This window comes from Paramormyrops kingsleyae, chromosome 9 (genome assembly GCF_048594095.1).
Source record: "Paramormyrops kingsleyae isolate MSU_618 chromosome 9, PKINGS_0.4, whole genome shotgun sequence".
NCBI classification, from domain to species: Eukaryota; Metazoa; Chordata; class Actinopteri; order Osteoglossiformes; family Mormyridae; genus Paramormyrops; species Paramormyrops kingsleyae.
The window spans coordinates 3,258,923-3,279,003 of record NC_132805.1 but is presented as its reverse complement, the minus strand read 5'-3'; the positions used below and the strand labels follow the sequence as shown (position 1 = coordinate 3,279,003).

At 46.2% G+C, this 20,081-nt stretch overlaps 1 protein-coding gene across 1 annotated transcript in view; it reads left to right on the top strand.

The window, feature by feature from the left end:
* agmo (alkylglycerol monooxygenase) overlaps positions 1–19,666 on the top strand; it is a 42,719-nt gene extending 23,053 nt beyond the window's left edge. The window contains exons 7-13 of the mRNA XM_023802699.2: positions 97–162; positions 502–581; positions 2,478–2,612; positions 3,842–3,958; positions 6,238–6,320; positions 6,405–6,510; positions 19,047–19,666. Coding sequence (XP_023658467.2) covers positions 97–162; positions 502–581; positions 2,478–2,612; positions 3,842–3,958; positions 6,238–6,320; positions 6,405–6,510; positions 19,047–19,127 — 668 coding nt within the window. The 3' untranslated portion in view covers positions 19,128–19,666. The remainder of the gene's footprint in view (positions 1–96; positions 163–501; positions 582–2,477; positions 2,613–3,841; positions 3,959–6,237; positions 6,321–6,404; positions 6,511–19,046) is intronic.
* The last annotated feature ends 415 nt before the right edge of the window (positions 19,667–20,081 follow it).

Sequence of the window (20,081 nt, the reverse complement as noted above, 5' to 3'; positions counted from 1 at the left end):
AGGATATTCTCCTTTTATCATTGATATAAAAACAGGGTTGAATGCTAGTGGTTAGTTTTAACAATGTTTTTTTACTCTTAATATATTTAACTACAGGAAGGAACCTTTACTGTATTGACAAGAATTATGGTGGTACACTTATTATATGGGATCGAATATTTGGTGAGTATTTTTGCATAGATATGTAATATAGACATGCACATACATTCTTTATTGTACCAAGAGAAGACATGGGATATTTAACTTACGTTCTTTTTGTACAACCATTTCTGTTAGTTGATCTTTTCCATACCTTTCGCATAGTTCTCATTACTGCACACAGGAAAGTAGTTTGCCAAAAGGATGGCTGTATTTTCATTAATGTAATCTTTAACCAGGATTGCTCATACCAAGGACATTGACCTAGACTACATAGTGACATATTTGGCTTCTGACTTTGACTGGAGGACTATGGCTGTTATGTGGTGGGCTTGTAGAATTGATTTACATGTCCTGTTTTAGGTACGTTTACCCCCGAAACTGATAAGATCATCTATGGACTCACACATCCAATCAACACTTTTGAAATCATGTCAATCCAGGTTTGTTTTCAAAACAAATGCGTTGCTGAATATGGCTAGATGTTAAGTTCTGTGTTTGTAGTATGGGAATGGAAATGTAGTTTTTAAATAAGTTATTGTTGAAATCATTTTTCATGATTGTTCATCACTGCTTTCTTAAATGATGCTCCAAATTCCCCACCCTGATCCAAGGTCAGTGATTCTTGCTCCTCTATCCACGGCATGGTGCCTGACTTCCCCACCTGATTAATAAGAGGCATCGCTGCAACCCGCTGTATGTTACTCCTTCCATCTGCCCAGCCAGCCGCTATATGCAGATTCCATTTGAATACTGAGCAATTTCCCATAGTCTCCAGTCGTGAATTATAGCCAGCCTCAGGAAAGCTACTGTCCGCCATGATCCTACAAATAAAAGGTCTATTTTTTACCATATCGACTTTCCACATCCATTTTTATTTTCGCTTTTTGGCCCCCAGAAACATACTGATGCCACTATTTGTCTTCATAAATATTTATCTGTTTAACTAATCATGTTATTAAGTATCAATGCAAAAATCTATGCAGCATTTTATAAGATTTTCTATGGCACATTTTCTATGATTTAAAAAAAAGTTTAGAAAACGTGCAAACTAAATTTTGGATAATGATCATTGCAGGGAAGATGGTGAGAGATAAACTCGTGTCAAGCTTGCAGCGTAGATGCTGTTGGTTTAGCTATTTTTAAATGCACCATTTCTATGGAGTTTTTTGAGACACGATCTTAAGGTTCAACATGTGGTCTTTGTTTCGCCCCAAAAAGCTACCAGCCTTTCCCATCATTCGTTACTTTAATCCCACCTTCCCTTCACTCTGCAAGAGGACAAATGATAAACCGAGTGCAGAGTTTGAGTTACATTATGCAAGACGGGAGGAAAACGAGAAATGCATCTCGAAACAGCGAGGCACTGTTAAAAACTTATAAGATATTCATAAACATGTAAATATTTGATAGCATACTGAAAAGGAAACAACACAGCAGCAATAGCCTATCTGGTGAGCTTTTAATCTGTCCTCCACCCGAACGAGCAATTTATTTGCATCCAAATTAACGACTCTGTGCACATTCCTTTTGAATTCTCAGAGTCACAAAATCATTATGTGCTGGTGCTTGGAAACTGCTAGAACTATGGCCTCCCCCTCACCAGCCCCACCCGCCCCCGCTGTAACCATAACATTGTTTACTGCTTTAAACAAACCACCATGCAGAGGTGAAGGAGTCCAGTAAAACGACTTTGGAAATGATGCAACCTTTTGTACCACTGATAGAATGGTGTCCTTGAACGGTTTCACTGCCCAGATTCTGACTGTGCCGAGTGCAGTTTTGCGTGAGTAATGTCTTATTCCTGGCGAGGATCTGAGGTTGCAGAGATGCCGTGACATATGGGATTAATGGAGATGTATCTAAATGGAACTGTGGTCGCTGCTGCTCCAGATCGATTCATCACCGATCACACATGGTAACGTGAAAAGGTAACATGCATTCATCCATTATGCAACTGCTTATCCAGTGCAGGGTTGCAGTGCAGGGTTGCAGTGCAGGGCAGTTGGAGCCTGGATCAAGTATCTGAGGAAGCGTGGCGCACATGGGGAACACCCCGGATGGGGTACCAGTCCGTCATAGGGCACACACGCAAACATAGTCATGCAATATGGGCAATTTGGAGATGCTGATTAGTGTAATTGCATGTCTTTGGAAACCAGAGTACACAGTGGAGACCAACGCGAGGCAAGGAGAAGATGCAACCTTCAGACACACATGGCAGGATCGAGGCCCTCACCGTGCCTCCCCAAACATAACAGAGAAACAACGAAACAGAATCGGAGCGCAAATGAAAGTGTCTCTGCATAAGCTGTTTCTGTCCTTTTTCCCCATTTTAGTTCTTCTACTATCCGTACTTGTGGGGGAGATTTTGGAGCAGCCCAGGCATCACAGACAAGCTGTCGGTGATACTGAAAGGACCCGGGTGGGAACCCGGAAAACCCAGACTGGGCTGCGTCTCCGACTTGCCAGAGGTACACGCCAAGCATCTATCCCAGAGATTTCTCATTTGCAGTTTGAGAATGAAGGAGATAGATAGATAGAGAGATAGATAGAGAGATAGAGAGACAGACTCAGGATCAACACCCATATGTACAAGATACTTAATCATCTATTGAAGGTAATAAGTCATTTTCCTCCATCACAGAATTTTCACAAATCGGGATACATTTTCTTGCCTTATTTGAATGCCGTATCTTGCACACTTCCATGCCTTTAAAGTTAATTTGGCAGGATTTTTTTGAGGGAAAGATGTTTCATTTCAACGGCCTGCAGGATCTCTCCATAAAAGACGTGAAGCATAATAGGGGTTTATGAGGACGGGTAATTCTGCGTGGAGCCCGGAATGGACACAATGAGCTAATTTTCTCTTGTCCCTAAATAGCAGGCTTGTGGGTGCTGGGCTCTCCATCAAACGGCGTCTCTTATTTGCCGGCTGAAGTCGCCCCGACGGGAGCCCCAGTGGTTTTGCTTTGAATTTGCGCTGACTGTGGCACATATTTCGCCACTCACCCTCCATAGCGAACGGGGAGGGGGGGAAAAAAAACGCACGTTCTCCCGAACAATTAAATTGGCACTAAAGTTTGCTTGGTGATTCTAAACATGTGGAGGAGGGGGGGGGGGGGGGGAGCAGAAATTTGACAAAAATATCTTAAAAGGCTTCGTAGAGAGGAACAGACTGCACACATTGATATTTCTGAGGAAAGAAAGGAGGGGGGAAGCGGGGGGGGGGGGTTTTGGGGAGGGGGGGGGTTAGCTGGAGCGAACACCTCGCTGTCTGACGCAAAACAGAGCCCTGGACTAAAATACCTACAGGCGGTTTTGATGTAAGGAAAAGCCATGCATGGATAAAAAGCTTAAGCAGGCCCCACAAAGACAGGCTCCAGAGACCTGCAATAATTGATGCGATAGCTGTAGAATGAGACAGAAATATGAAGCGGTATTTTTCACACGTACATGGGACCATAACAGGGACATTATATGTGGCACTGCACATTGTGTGTGCTTGACCTTTACGTTCAAAATCATTTAACAATGGGAAGTTTTGTTAGACCATGATAATTGATCTAAATAATATTAGTCTCTGTTTTATTTTAAGGTTTTTATTTCAGACGTTAAATGAAGGATTTCTGTGTCGTTTCTGTCTAGCGGCGTAAGGAATGTTGTTATATCCTATAAGCTTATATTCTCCTTATACTTCCAGATTACTGGGAAGGAGCTGCCTCACAACCCATCTTGGGCCTTAGCTCTCCAAGCCTATGTCACGCTGCAGTTTGCCGTGTTGCTGGGTGTTTACGACGACGTGTTCGCAGCGAAAGAGGTATGTGCGCTTCCTGTCTTTACGGCCCATCCTAAATCCAGCGTCCTAGGATTTTATCTCAAAAAAACATCGAGGGCGACCAAAACAAAGGTGGCTCACTGAGTACAAGGTGTGTGGAATTTCAATTCCTAACATAACAAGGAATTTGCTAAAGAAATACCGATAGATCTAAATTTGGGTTTTTTTAACAGTTATCTTTGGAAACCTCGTCTCCCCCAGGCATAGTTTTGGTTAGCCGAAATGTGGCGCCCCACCCTCGCCTCCCGCCTCGAGTGACTCCCACCTCTGTGGCATTCCCTCTCTTGTGGCGAGCGAAGCAGCCTTTCCCGGGAATACTCGCTTCCCTGAGAGCAGCGACGCCACTGCCGGCCCGGTGGTCTCCCAGTAAACACAAACGACATAATTGTCGAGCCGCCCGGGTCTCTGCCAGCCGGCCTTCGAGGAGCATCCATCACCGTTTCCCATAGGAAAACAAAACGGGGTCCCTGTCTGGATTCTAAATAATACCTGTGCATATGACGACTGAATATCCGAAACTCACTCAGTTCTTTTCTCGTCATTATGGAACCGCACAGGCTTCTTCATCATGTGTTACGGTTTTGAGAACCAAAACTGACTCCGATGTCTTGTAATCCAACAAAGAACTTGTTAAATTTGCCAAAATTCACAATGATGGTACTTGCTTATAAACTGGACTGATTGATTTGTAAATTTGCTTTTCATATGAACAGCACAGAATTCCTCATAGTGCCATTTGATGGGTCTTGTTGGAACTTCTTGGAGGACCAAATAATGCTTTTATTTTAGGCATTTTAAGCAGCAAGTTAGCCTTGCACAGAACTGAGTTATAGAGGTTAATCTTGGACACTTTAATCACAAACAAATTACAGCGTGTTATTGTGTCCTTAGCGAAGACTGAATCTCCAGACTCAACAGAACCAAGCAAGTTTCTCATCTGCTTGGTCATTATAATAACCATAATGATGATCTTAATAATAGTAATTATGTTATCTCAGGATCCTGAGAGTAATAATATGTGAAGCCGTCTCTGCATGGCTTTTAGGGCCTGGCTGGCATATGTGTCTTTCTGTTTTTATTCAACCTCTGAAGAGTACCGTTGGAGATACAGATGAACAACTAGTGCCCTGAAAGGGTAAAAACACTGAGAGATATGTGAGTTACAGCCAGTGCTGTCTTGGTTCAGTATCCTTGGAAAGGTTGGGGCCGTTCTGGGAGCGCGGAAGTCTTAACTAAGAGAAGAACGGCATCGGCTGGTCATCTTCTACTGACCGTGTGCTTTCACCGGTCTGGCAGCACCCCTCAGCACCCGCTGATTCCACCTCCCCCAACATGAATGCTGAGGTGTCCATATGAGCGTTATGATGACTGGCCGGCGTTCCCTGCGACCACCTTAATGTCCATGGCTGTCCTTCTATTCTCATGCATGGAGGTATCATAGAAATGCATGTTCTCGTCAATCATCAGCACGAGGAGTGTGGTGAAAACCAGAATCTTGTAATGTAATCTGACATTACCTTGATAGGAAATGTTGGCATCTCCAAACAGAAGAGAAAAATTCCAAAACCCATTCAGTAGGTAAGCGCCATTTCTGTGGACTTTGTGAGCTTTGGCAGATTCTTTTCATTGTTGGATTATATGACGACACAGTGAATTATGGTTCCAATCCCATAATATGTGATGGGGAAGCCTGACTTTAGGCTTCACTGGAGGACTGAGTGAGTTTTGGAAATTTGCTCTTCAGTTGACCGTAGTGTGTGTCTGTGTGTGTGAATGTGCCTTGTGATGGACTGGTATCCTGTCCAGTGAGTACTGGGGGGATGGGCTACAGATGGGGATGGGCTCAAGATGGATGGATTGATGGATATTTAATGTGGCATAAAGCATCGCCCACTTTCAATGCAGCACGTCGTAGCTACAGTGACGCCGCCCCACTCTGGCACGGCTGGTGTCGTTTGCCTTCAACGTAACGCATAAAAACGTCACACGGGCATCTGTGGGTGTCTGGCTGCTGGTCTGCCCCCAATTAAAAGGCTTAGCTTGAAGTGTTCCAGCCACTATCCACCTGCTCAGACAGCTTCCTGTAGCTGGCATGCAGGAAATGTTCTCATGCTAAACCAGCCATAGCTACATGTAATGTGTTTCCCACACAGTTTTTACGGGCTACACAATTAGCAACGTGAAACTAAAAACAGCGTGCAGGGCTCGTTTCTGTGCGGCGACGCTTCAGTGTTTATTCCGTGGTTTCGGCCGTTTTGCAGACGCTGTCCCCGACCTTCCTCCTGCTGATGACCGGCTACATCCTGCTTTCTCTGACCGCCCTGGGGTTCGTCATCGAGCAGAGGTGCGTGCACTCGCCTGTCCCTTAAATTAAACGTATTTTTAAAAGACAAGTTAAAAGAGAAGCTTGTATGTTTTCCCTCCACAGGTATGAGGCGGCCATCTTGGAGACGTTCCGATGCCTCGTCTTGCTGCTTTTCTATAAGGCCGACTGCGTGAAGCACTTTACACCTATGCTGTCGGTATCAACTGAAGTAGGTGAACCATTCTGGATCTGGGGGTGGAAACTTCCTGTCCATCACTTCCTGCCTTAAAGTATCGATACATAATGGGAATGCCAGGGGTGAACTGGGAGGGGTCGGCCCCAGCAGACTGAGCAGATCAGAGCGTAGACGAGAGTGGCCCTCAGATATTTCAGAACGTGATCGTTCTTAGCCTTTGGGGGGCTGCGCCGATGAAGACACTTTCTGTTGAGGTGTGATGGCATGTGTGTGTGTGTGTGTGTGTGTGTGTGTGTGCGTGAGCTTGCGGTCTGGCACTGGGCCCTGGCTGCTGGGCCAGTGATGTATGACTCCAGATGCGTGGCCCAATTGACCATAAAATTGCTGTAGGTTTCTGGCAGCGCGGCGAAGCTGCTCCGGGTCGCGTCTGACCCCTCATTACCCCCTCCCCCCCTTGCCGTTCGCCCCCCCGAGAGCCGCCCTCATGGATCCAATTAGAAACGTCTGCAGCTAACTAGAGGGGCCTGATGAGATTTGCACATGAGAGCTGAATTGTCCTTTTTATCGTGTTGCTAAACATCTGCTTGCTCAGGTGTTAAAAAGGGGGTGGGGCATCTTTTTTACATCAGGGATTTATTTATAATAAGAGAAACATTGATCTGGCACTTGTTTCTCACAATTGATCAATTATGATTATATTGCACTAAAAAAACGTGCACTTTCAAATTTAGAAAAAATATTAAAAACCTGAAACCTTGCTCCTGCTTACCCAATATATCTGACCCGGAATTGATTTTTATTTGTAGTTCACGTTAGTATACATAAGGGTACCGTTTTATTTTTAAATGTTTCAACATGCCCATTTACGAAACGTACAGTAAGTTAGCCTAACGATTTTAATTGAGCGGCCCTTAAACTTGTACCAATTGAAGCCATTGTACTGAAGTTAAAATTAGGCGATGATGTAGTAACTCCGAGACTTGATGTGAATGACCAAGGCTTTCATTTCGAACAGAGAAGTTGTTTTAAGTCGTTCCAATCGATTAGCTGTGGGAAACCCGCAAAAAATATAATTATATTCATACGCGTTCGATGGGAAAGCTCAAACGAGGGGAATAGGGGTACTGCAGCGTTTAAGTGACGTTCCTGTGATATACAGCCCCTTAAAGTTAGTGCTGGTCTTTATTGTTGTGCTGGAGGTTCCCTTGTAAAGGAGCAGGCTGGACCAGTAAACCCATGAGGCCATGCCTACCCCCATTGTCTGAGCGGCACACATGGAGCCCATGCCTGTGTTTGGGGGGGGGGGTCGTGATTGGACTCTAATGATGTAACACATGGTTTGGGCCGGGGTGTTTGAAGGCGACAGGACGGGGTGGCTGGGCCGGCCCAGATCCTTGCATGTCCCCCAGTAATTACCCGGCGGATTCCTGGGCCAGGCGGTGACCCACCGATGAAGTCATCACCGTCGGGGCTGGGGGGGGGGCGGGGGCGGGGGCGGGGGGGCTAATAAAAATACACCTGTCTTGGGGTGTAAAACGACTCTTTAATGGTGGGACTTTGAACCGCTATTCACAGCCCCGCCGTGTTCGAGAAGCGCGCCTGTGATTCATTGCCCCAGGGCCATCTGACAAGAGATTGTTATATTTTCACTAGATGCTGAGGTGTATTAAAGTGTTAAGTGCATCATTCGCTGTAAAGCCAACCACTGCTTTTGCTTCAGCCTTTATTCGAGTGCCTCGTCCACCAAATTAGCCGCTTTATGTCTTTCATACATTGTAACTGCTGTAAAAGTTAGCAAGATGGCATTAATAATATTTTCAAATATGGGGTTTTCCTGTGTGGTGCTTTTTTTTTTTTTTAGCTCTATAAAGTTTTTTTTTTTTATCTGTCTGGTCTCAGTGCGAACGAAAAATCATGATCGCTACACATTTTTCAAAAATATTATGAAGTTCACCTGCATACAGTTTAACTAAAATGTAGGTTAAGTTATGATATTTGCAGATGATTCTATTGCAGTCTGCTCTGGGAAAGGACTAGCCCCATGTGTTGCCTTTGTAAGGGTGGGGTGGGGGGGCAGAGGCTTCTGGTGCTCTGGGGATGACGGCTGAGGAAACACTGACATCGCTCAGGAGGTTGCACGATCATTTAAAAGTCTGGAAACTTTTTTTTTTTCATGACATCATCCGAAAGCTCTGAGGGACGGAAAGGAAATATCTTCTTTCCCCCCCCCAAAAAAAAAACGCAGAGTCCTGAAAAGCAAAGTGTGGAGTAATTTGAGTTTCCCCAAGTCGAAAGGGCCCGGCTACCGCCTACACATGATGTGAAACGGTAGAACGGAACCCGCCTGGGACCACGCCTCTTTCGACGGACAGTCCACACCACTTTATCTCTCAGCAAAGGGTTCCTGTTACCACAGGCCGTTTCTGCCCTGAGTCAGTGTGTCATATTTCTGCGTGGTATGAGCCGTCAGTCCCCGATGCTGCTGGATGGGCTACAGTTTGCCATGGCATGCACCTGGTCCCTCAGTCTGGTCCTTCCTTTCTATCTATTGTCAGCCGCCCTCTTACTTTCCATAGTGACAGTGATTAGCCTCTCTTGGGAGCAACTCAACATCTGAAAGCTATTATATTGTTTGCATCGGCGCATTGTCACAGATCCTTTAAGATGTTTTACTTGTCTGCTTGATGTTATGGTTTCGATGGTACTAATAACATTCTAGTCCCAGCACTAGCTGTAATTGCCAGCTGCATTATGGGTAAATGAGGCACAAGAGGTTAGATTGTTTAGCAACTCAGTGTTTATAGCCTGGACATTTCTTCTTAGTGAATGAGGATGAAGGATTTTCCTTGTGGGATGAAATCCTTCAGTAGAAGTGTGAAGACGCCTGTGTTTGGATGTCGGCTGCTCTTTTTGCTGCTCCTGTTTTTTGTAGTGAAACGCATACTTTTGTGCATGTGTCTCTCTCACTCAGGGCTGTAGCCCGAGGTTTTTCAGGGCTAGCCCCGAGTATTTTAGGGGCTAGCCCCGAGTATTTTAGGGGCTAGCCCCGAGTATTTTAGGGGCAAGCCCCGAGTATTTTAGGGGCAAGCCCCGAGTATTATAGGGGCTAGCCCCGAGTATTTTAGGGGCTAGCCCCGAGTATTTTAGCCCCGATGCCAATCATCCTTCAAAAAAAAAAGAGTCAAGCCCCAGGTTAACTTGACTCAGCCCCTGATCTTTTCAGCAGCTAGAAACGGCCCCCGCTTTCTCATATGACGTATACGGTGCTATGTGAATGTTTTAAACCACCAAAGAAAGTTTAAAATATTTTTATGTTGGTGTAATACTAGAATTTTCTGTCTGTGAAAGTGTTCTAGCTTAGCCATTTAATAATTTGTCTTTAAGCCACCCCTGTATTTGCAGTTACCATCCAAGATACTCATGTATTAATTGAACTTCAGCACTAACACATTTTGGTAAGCATTAGCTTATGAAGTTAGCTAATTCAGTTAATTAACTAACTGAGATGGTGGTGAAACTTAACAATTACATGGAATGACCCTGAGTAGAGGTTTGGGAACCAAAGTTATGCTCTAGTAGCTGTATAACAAAATATTAGGAATGTTTTGGACAACAGGAAATTCTTGTTAGCTTTTATTATCCATCCATCCACCCATCCATCCATTATCTGCCGCTTATGCGGGGTCGGGTCATGGGGGTAGCAGTCTAAGCAGGGATGCTCAGACCTCCCTCTCCCCAGCCACCCCCTCGAGCTCCTCCGGGGGAATCCCAAGGCGTTCCCAGGCCAGCTGAGAGATATAATCTCTCCAGCGTGTCTTGGGTCTTCCCCGGGGCCTCCTCCTGGTTGGACATGCCCATAACATCTCCCTAGGGAGCTGTCCAGGAGGCATCTGAGATAGATGCCTGAACCAACTCAATTGGATCCTTTCGATGCAGAAGAGCAGCGGCTCTACTTTGAGCCCCTCTTGATTGTCAGAGCTCCTCACCCTGTCTCTAAGGCTGAGCCCAGACACCCTGCGGAGGAAACTTATTCCCAGAGCTCATGACCATAGGTGAGGGTAAAAACATAAATCGACTGGTAAATCAAAAGCTTGGCCTTCTGGCTCAGCTCCCTCTTTAGCACAACAGAACAGTACAGGGTCTCCATTACTCTGTACTGATCCATCTGTCAGTCTCCTGCTGCCTTCTTCCCTCTCTCGGGATCAAGACCCAAAGATACTCCTCCGCTACAGGCAGCAACTCATTTCTCCACAGGAGAGATGGTCGAGCCACCTTATACTCAGCCCCAGTACATGCTGCACGCCACAGCCGAATGACTTCAGCGGGACCGTATCACCTGCAAAAAGCAAAGACGTGATCCTGAGGCCCCTGATCCGGACCCCCTCAGCTACACCTACAAATTCTTATCCATGAAACTTATGAACAGAATTGGGGACAAAGGGCAGCTCAGGTGGATTCCAGTACCCACCGGGAATGTGTCAGACTTGCTGCTGGCAATGTGAACCAAGCTCTTTCTTGATTTGTACAGGGACCTGTTGACTCACAACAATGGATGCTGTGCCCCCTACTCCTGAAGCACCCCCCACAGGACCCCCCAAGGGACACAATCATATACCTTTTCCAAGTCCACAAAACACATGTAGACTGGTTGGGCAAACTCCAAGCATCATGAAGCCTCCAGTATCATTGTGAAGGTAAAGAGTAGGTCGAGCATTCCACGACTAGGACAAAATCCACATTGTTCCTTCTGGATCCGAGGTTCAGCCAACAGGCGAATCCTCCTTTCCAGAACCCTGGCATAGACCTTCCTAAGGATGCTGAGGAGTGTGATCTTAGTTAAAGATTGGGATGAGCACCCCAGCCTGCCAATCCAGAGGCACTGTCCCCAGCATTCACCCAATGATGGAAAAGGCATGTCAGCCAAGACAGCCCAACAGCATCAAGAGCTTTCCAGAACTCAGGGCGAATCTCATTCACCCCTAGAGCCTTACCACCAAAGATTTTTTTGACTACTTCAGTGACCTCAGCCCAAGAGATGGGCAAGTCCTCCTCTGAGTCTTCCAGTCCTCAAAATATTCTTTAAACCGCTTGACTATATCCACAGTTCTCCATCCATGCTGGGTAAAGCCCTGCTTCCCCCTCCTGAGTCACCTGATAGTTTGCCAGAATCTTTTCGAGACCAACCGAAAGTCTTCCCGCACCCGAGTTTTTGCTTCAACGACTGCCAAAGCCACATTCTGCTTGGCCTGCCGGTACCCGTCTGCTGCTTCAGGACTCCCGCGAGCTAACCAAACTCGGAAGGCCTTCTTTTTCCTGACAGCTCCCTTTACCACTGGTGTTCACCACTGGGTTTGGGGACTGCTTCCGTGACAGGCACCAACAACCTTACAGACAGAGTCCCAGAACATGGTTCATTTAGGCTCAATGTCCCCTCACTCCCTGGGAGTGGACCCATCAAGTTCTCCTGGGGGTGCGGGTTAAAGATCTCCCAGACAAGAGCCTTGCCAGACACTCCAAACACACCGTCACTGTCTACCAGGTCTATCTGGCATCTTCCCCTGCCATCGGATCCAACTCACCACCAGATGGTGATCAGTTGACATCTCAGCTTCTCTCTTCACCCAAGTGTCCAAACAATGCGGATGCAGATCCAGCCATAAAATTACAAAATTGATCATTTGAACCTAGGTTGCTGTGGTGCCAGGTGCACTTATGAACACCCCTTTGTTTGAACATGGTGTTTGTTATGGACAAACTAGGATTCGCACAGAAGTCCAATAACTGTTTACTGTTTAATAACTGTTTATTCCGATTGGACAGGCCATTCCTCCAAATCACACCCTTATAGGTTTCACTGTGATTACCCACATGAGCATTAAAGTCCCCCAACAGAACAATGGAGTCCCTAGAAAGAGCGATTGCACGATGCATATTTACATTTATTTTGCACAAGAAAAGTATTTTTGCATATTTGTGCAATCATCATGTTTGTGCATTTAGCCTATTTGCACCTATATATTTTTGCATTTTGTAATTTGGTTTTATGTCTACGCTTATGCATACCTCATGTCTGTATTTTCCTGTCATTTATGTAAATAGCAGCTGCAACACAAAAATTTCCCCTGTCACACTGTTATCGGCACTGCAGTACTGTACCTTGTTACCCTTTACAGTATAACATCAGCCCTGGCCCACCCATGTCACACTGTTATCGGCACTGCAGTACTGTACCTTGTTACCCTTTACAGTATAACATCAGCCCTGGCCCACCCCTGTCACACTGTTATCGGCACTGCAGTACTGTACCTTGTTACCCTTTACAGTATAACATCAGCCCTGGCCCACCCCTGTCACACTGTTATCGGCACTGCAGTACTGTACCTTGTTACCCTTTACAGTATAACATCAGCCCTGGCCCACCCCTGTCACACTGTTATCGGCACTGCAGTACTGTACCTTGTTACCCTTTACAGTATAACATCAGCCCTGACCCACCCCTGTCACACTGTTATCGGCACTGCAGTACTGTACCTTGTTACCCTTTACAGTATAACATCAGCCCTGGCCCACCCCTGTCACACTGTTATCGGCACTGCAGTACTGTACCTTGTTACCCTTTACAGTATAACATCAGCCCTGGCCCACCCCTGTCACACTGTTATCGGCACTGCAGTACTATACCTTGTTACCCTTTACAGTATAACATCAGCCCTGGCCCACCCCTGTCACACTGTTATCGGCACTGCAGTACTGTACCTTGTTACCCTTTACAGTATAACATCAGCCCTGGCCCACCCCTGTCACACTGTTATCGGCACTGCAGTACTGTACCTTGTTACCCTTTACAGTATAACATCAGCCCAGGCCCACCCCTGTCACACTGTTATCGGCACTGCAGTACTGTACCTTGTTACCCTTTACAGTATAACATCAGCCCCGGCCCACCCCTGTCACACTGTTATCGGCACTGCAGTACTGTACCTTGTTACCCTTTACAGTATAACATCAGCCCCGGCCCACCCCTGTCACACTGTTATCGGCACTGCAGTACTGTACCTTGTTACCCTTTACAGTATAACATCAGCCCTGGCCCACCCCTGTCACACTGTTATCGGCACTGCAGTACTGTACCTTGTTACCCTTTACAGTATAATATCAGCCCTGGCCCACCCCTGTCACACTGTTATCGGCACTGCAGTACTGTACCTTGTTACCCTTTACAGTATAACATCAGCCCTGGCCCACCCCTGTCACACTGTTATCGGCACTGCAGTACTATACCTTGTTACCCTTTACAGTATAACATCAGCCCTGACCCACCCCTGTCACACTGTTATCGGCACTGCAGTACTGTACCTTGTTACCCTTTACAGTATAACATCAGCCCCGGCCCACCCCTGTCACACTGTTATCGGCACTGCAGTACTGTACCTTGTTACCCTTTACAGTATAACATCAGCCCCGGCCCACCCCTGTCACACTGTTATCGGCACTGCAGTACTGTACCTTGTTACCCTTTACAGTATAACATCAGCCCTGACCCACCCCTGTCACACTGTTATCGGCACTGCAGTACTGTACCTTGTTACCCTTTACAGTATAACATCAGCCCTGACCCACCCCTGTCACACTGTTATCGGCACTGCAGTACTGTACCTTGTTACCCTTTACAGTATAACATCAGCCCTGGCCCACCCCTGTCACACTGTTATCGGCACTGCAGTACTGTACCTTGTTACCCTTTACAGTATAACATCAGCCCTGGCCCACCCCTGTCACACTGTTATCGGCACTGCAGTACTGTACCTTGTTACCCTTTACAGTATAACATCAGCCCTGGCCCACCCCTGTCACACTGTTATCGGCACTGCAGTACTGTACCTTGTTACCCTTTACAGTATAACATCAGCCCTGGCCCACCCCTGTCACACTGTTATCGGCACTGCAGTACTATACCTTGTTACCCTTTACAGTATAACATCAGCCCTGGCCCACCCCTGTCACACTGTTATCGGCACTGCAGTACTGTACCTTGTTACCCTTTACAGTATAACATCAGCCCCGGCCCACCCCTGTCACACTGTTATCGGCACTGCAGTACTGTACCTTGTTACCCTTTACAGTATAACATCAGCCCTGGCCCACCCCTGTCACACTGTTATCGGCACTGCAGTACTGTACCTTGTTACCCTTTACAGTATAACATCAGCCCTGGCCCACCCCTGTCACACTGTTATCGGCACTGCAGTACTGTACCTTGTTACCCTTTACAGTATAACATCAGCCCTGGCCCACCCCTGTCACACTGTTATCGGCACTGCAGTACTATACCTTGTTACCCTTTACAGTATAACATCAGCCCTGGCCCACCCCTGTCACACTGTTATCGGCACTGCAGTACTATACCTTGTTACCCTTTACAGTATAACATCAGCCCTGACCCACCCCTGTCACACTGTTATCGGCACTGCAGTACTGTACCTTGTTACCCTTTACAGTATAACATCAGCCCCGGCCCACCCCTGTCACACTGTTATCGGCACTGCAGTACTGTACCTTGTTACCCTTTACAGTATAACATCAGCCCCGGCCCACCCCTGTCACACTGTTATCGGCACTGCAGTACTGTACCTTGTTACCCTTTACAGTATAACATCAGCCCTGACCCACCCCTGTCACACTGTTATCGGCACTGCAGTACTGTACCTTGTTACCCTTTACAGTATAACATCAGCCCTGACCCACCCCTGTCACACTGTTATCGGCACTGCAGTACTGTACCTTGTTACCCTTTACAGTATAACATCAGCCCTGGCCCACCCCTGTCACACTGTTATCGGCACTGCAGTACTGTACCTTGTTACCCTTTACAGTATAACATCAGCCCTGGCCCACCCCTGTCACACTGTTATCGGCACTGCAGTACTGTACCTTGTTACCCTTTACAGTATAACATCAGCCCTGGCCCACCCCTGTCACACTGTTATCGGCACTGCAGTACTGTACCTTGTTACCCTTTACAGTATAACATCAGCCCTGGCCCACCCCTGTCACACTGTTATCGGCACTGCAGTACTATACCTTGTTACCCTTTACAGTATAACATCAGCCCTGGCCCACCCCTGTCACACTGTTATCGGCACTGCAGTATTGTACCTTGTTACCCTTTACAGTATAACATCAGCCCTGGCCCACCCCTGTCACACTGTTATCGGCACTGCAGTACCTTTTGCCCCTTTAGGCAGTAGGAGAGGAATGTGCTTTGTGTTCCTTGGTACCTGCTGCAACCTTGGAGAGGTTGGGGAGAGGGAAAAGAAAGGGGGGGGTAGAGGCTTTGGGTTGCTAAGGAGCCAGAAGAGATGGGGGGGAGACAAGTCGCTTACCGGTCCCCAGAGACCCATCAATCTTCGCTGTTCTTTCTGGAATCCCATTGAACTGATTTACAGAAAGTCCTGGGAGACGGAGGTCTATGGCTTCGGCCTCCCCGATGGCACCATCAAAGTGCGGGGGCCCGAGCCGTGCGAGACACATGTCCTCCGTGTGATTTATCTGCTCGTCCACGCACTCTGGATGTGGTCCCGTCGTCACCGCCAACTTTCCAAGCCGAGGTCCCCAGACTCCCCCCCCTCGAGGAGCCATGCTGTTAAGGTGTGAGCTGTGACCCAGCTGCCTCACCCCAGAACCTGCCCCCCTGCAGGCAGCCGCTGGGAGTGGCTAGAGAATCACACCTCTGTCATCCAGGGAAGTTGGTAATGGGGGTGAATTCATACCCTCAGCTGGCTTTGTACAGCTCCTGATGGAAAGTCAAGGGTCGAGCCTTGTTCGATTTTTAATTTCAGTTTATTATCAGTTAAGTTTCTGTATAGTGGCACATTGTCTGTGTACAGCAGTTTTTCTGCTCCGTGCTAAATTGTATTAAATCTTACATGAATTGTATATGAATTCTTTTAACTGATGCAGGTTTAATTCAAGGTGTTTACTGCTACATATAAAAAACTATAACAGTGCATATACTGCTACATCAAATTAAGTGCAACTTCATGCTATATCTTGGTTGTGATGCACATTCTCTATTTGTATTCATCCTTTCTAACCCTCCTGTAATGGATTTGACCACTAAAATCAGAAACGTACCACTATTCATGATATGGTCACTGGAAGAGGAAAATATTCCACTATTTGTGGTGAGCACTGCACTACTCATACTGTGAGCCCTGGACCGGGAGATATTCTGCTACTGAGCCAATGGATTTCAAAACTAAGGAACTAAAACTGCATTACTATTGTGGAAACTTTGTTATAAAAAAAAATACTGTATCTGTGTACACGTTTAGTTTTCGGGGCCTTCAGTTACAAATATTTTCAGGAGTTTTGTACAGTGTTTAATTAGCTAAAAGATTAAATGGATTACAAATACCATGCAAGTCCCAGGGAAGTAAGATAAGCAAGAAAATAAAAAACAAATGTGCGTGAGACTGCTGCCATAAGCCCCATTGTGGAAATCTGCGTGGGAGTCGGCACCCATGAAAGATCAGCCCCAGGCAGCCCCCGCCGACGGGGCCGTGGGGTGGGACCCCAGTGGAGGGAGCCCGCCGCCCCCCGGCCTGCTGCTGGGCCGCAGATGTGGAGCGAGCGAGCGTCTCTCCTCGTGCTTGTGCGCTGCGTAACGTGTGGGCAGCCATATGGACGGCGGGGGTTTCGGAAACATCCCGCTACAGGTCATACATCACTCGGCTGACATCGCCAGAACGGGCCTGTTTTCATTTCGGGCCCCGAGCGCCTTTCCTCGGAGCCGCGTTAAATCCGCTCCTGCCCCCGACATCTCCGGATTTGGGTTTCCTCCTCTTGTGCGGCTGGCTCTTGACAAGGGTGTCGGAGAATTTGTTTTTTACCCCCTAAACTAAAAGGATTTTTTTATGTTATTGCACTTTGTTCATTCTTTTATTTTTTTTTAACGTTATAGTAGATTATGTGTTTCTGTAAAAGCCCGAGGCTAAAGAGCTCTCGATATTTTGCCATCTCTGTTTCCGTGCCATGGAATGGCGCCGAGGCCCGGGTCATGTGACCAGCCTGCAAAAGGGCCTCCTGGCCAATCGTGGCATTTTGCATAACGTGATGAGTACTGCTATGCTTGGACTCCTGATTTCAGAGTTCAGGGAGGCAATGGGCGGGAGTGTTAAGGGAATACATGCGGTGTGAGGTGCGGGGGGGTCGGGGGGGGGGGCGTCTGGTAAACAGCTGTTCCCGTGTGTGTAAAAAAAAAAGGGGGGGGGGCAGCCTAGGTTTCTGCCTTTACGGCTCTGCCATTCACTCGGAAAGAAAATGTTAATCTGCTCGTGCTGCTCTGTGTTTCACGCTCAGGGGTCTGCAGAAGAGCACTGGGTGAAATTGCTGTTTCACGCTGGTCATTTAGAAATCTTCAGCATCTCCAGTGGAATTTCTTTCCTCGAGCTTAAAATAGCACAAACAAGTAACAAAAAAAGGCATTTAGATAATAACCAACGTCTTAATGTATTACCCCGTGTCTGTCTCTATTATAGGTATTGGCAGAAATGACTTCTGGAGGATTCTTGTACAAATTACGTTTTCACTATTCAGATAATTTTCTGATAGAGTGAAATCCCATGTCCTTTGATTTCATTAGCAGATGCCTTTAAAAGTCGTTGCCTGGACCCAAATGATAAACATGAAGGTGTAAGTACAAGTGAAACGTACTGTGAACGATCCCCGTGTAAATGAATCCACATCAGGGTTCATTTATAAGCCTCACTCTATGTGTGGTTATTTTTTTTGGGGTGGGGGGGGGGGAGGTTTAACAGGATATTCTTACTTTTGCGTGAGTCAAGCCTTTATTTGGAGACTCCCGTAAGAAAGCCCCACATAAAAATGATTAATAATAAGCTGTGGGCTGTCGTCCCAAGCTCACACTGCTCCCCCTCGCAAGCCCCCCCCCCCCCCCCCCCCCGCCCCAGTAGGGAACCTGTTGCTAGGACAGGTATTGAGGCGCAGAAGAGTGCAGGCATTCCAGGCCTCGCCGCTCTTGCTCTCTGAGGAAAACAGCTGCGCTTTCCAGAGGAAACGCTCATTTTTTCCCATCAGGCCACAGTTATGATGGACAGGGACGGCTTTGGCACGCAGTGCGGGGTAGGATGCAGTTTATGGCCTAGAACACAGAGGGGGAGTGGAATCGCCAGAGCGGTTTTTGGCGGAACCTCCCAGTCTATTCCCTTGGCGTTCGGATACCAGTGACCCCGCGACCTTATACTGATGCATCATGGGAAAGTGATTTGCCTCTTTCTGACCAAAGTACATTTTTATATTTCTTGTATCTCTCTGGGAGACGTTTCATGTTTTATTTTCGTAGGATTAGCTATTCACAAAAATTTAATGAATATATACAAATGACAAAGCCCTTCAAAACCTCGAGCACACTTCTGAGGTACTTCTACTTTTGAGCCATTTGCTTCACAGTCGTGTTTGCTTTTCTAGCCATTCACATTTTGTTTTTGATGTTTTTGCTGGCAGAGGAGTCAGACCCACATTCTAACAGCGTGCCTTTGTTTGTTTAGGTCTTCATCACTCTCTCGGTGCTCTATTGGGGCCTTCGATCGCTGAGAACGCTGGCAGATGGCAAGAAAAAACAACCCTGAGCGAAGCAACGTGATGAACCGCTACAGGGCCTCCCTGAATGTCATCGGAGGCGTTTACGATAAACACTTATCCTCATGTTCACCTAATTAACGAAGTCTGATGGTTCAGATTGTCAGAACAATGTTGTGTGAATCGGCTGCCATTTCTGTGCTTTATCATTCACTGGTATTTCATGAATTGTTTTCTGTAACCCTGTGAATGTCATTGACATCTAAAAGCCACTTGTGAAGTCGATCGTAAAAAGAAATTTAGCATACATTCCTTTTAACTCAATACATGGTACACCTGTAGGAAAATTTTAATTGTGCTGTCTTTCACATTACAACTTTGTAAGGTACTGTCACTATTTAATGCACCCATCATTGTATAATTTCAGAAGTCCTTCTTATGAATGCATTATTTTTCCTTTAAATAATATGTAATGATTCATACATGCATGGAACAAAATATATAATATGACTGTACAGAATAATCCTGTATGATTGTGTAGCTGCTCATTTATTCACAATTATACAGACCAAGTAAAGGGGAAAAATTATATCTGATTTTATTGCATTTTATATTAAAATAATTTGTCAGTTGTGTTCTATTCTCGCAGTTCTGTCATCAAAGGAGAAAGTTAAACATGATGAAACTGTCCATCACCAGATGGCGCCATTTAACTCCGCAAGCAGTATGTCAACGTTGAGCGCAAACTTCGGATCTCTTAATCTGACATTAAAAGTATACTTCCGCAAGCTACATTTCAGTTCTTCTCTCTGAATTATACAGATTTTTTTCATTTTGTTTCGGGTCTCACTAACGTTTATGGAGGTATTAAAATTTCCCAGCGAACTTCACACACTTCAGTTTGTTAGTTTTGATTGCTGCTCTTAATTAGTATTAATTAGTATTGTTGTCATTTTTTAATGGTAACAGTGTATTCAAAGAAAGGCCTGCTTTCATTTAATTTT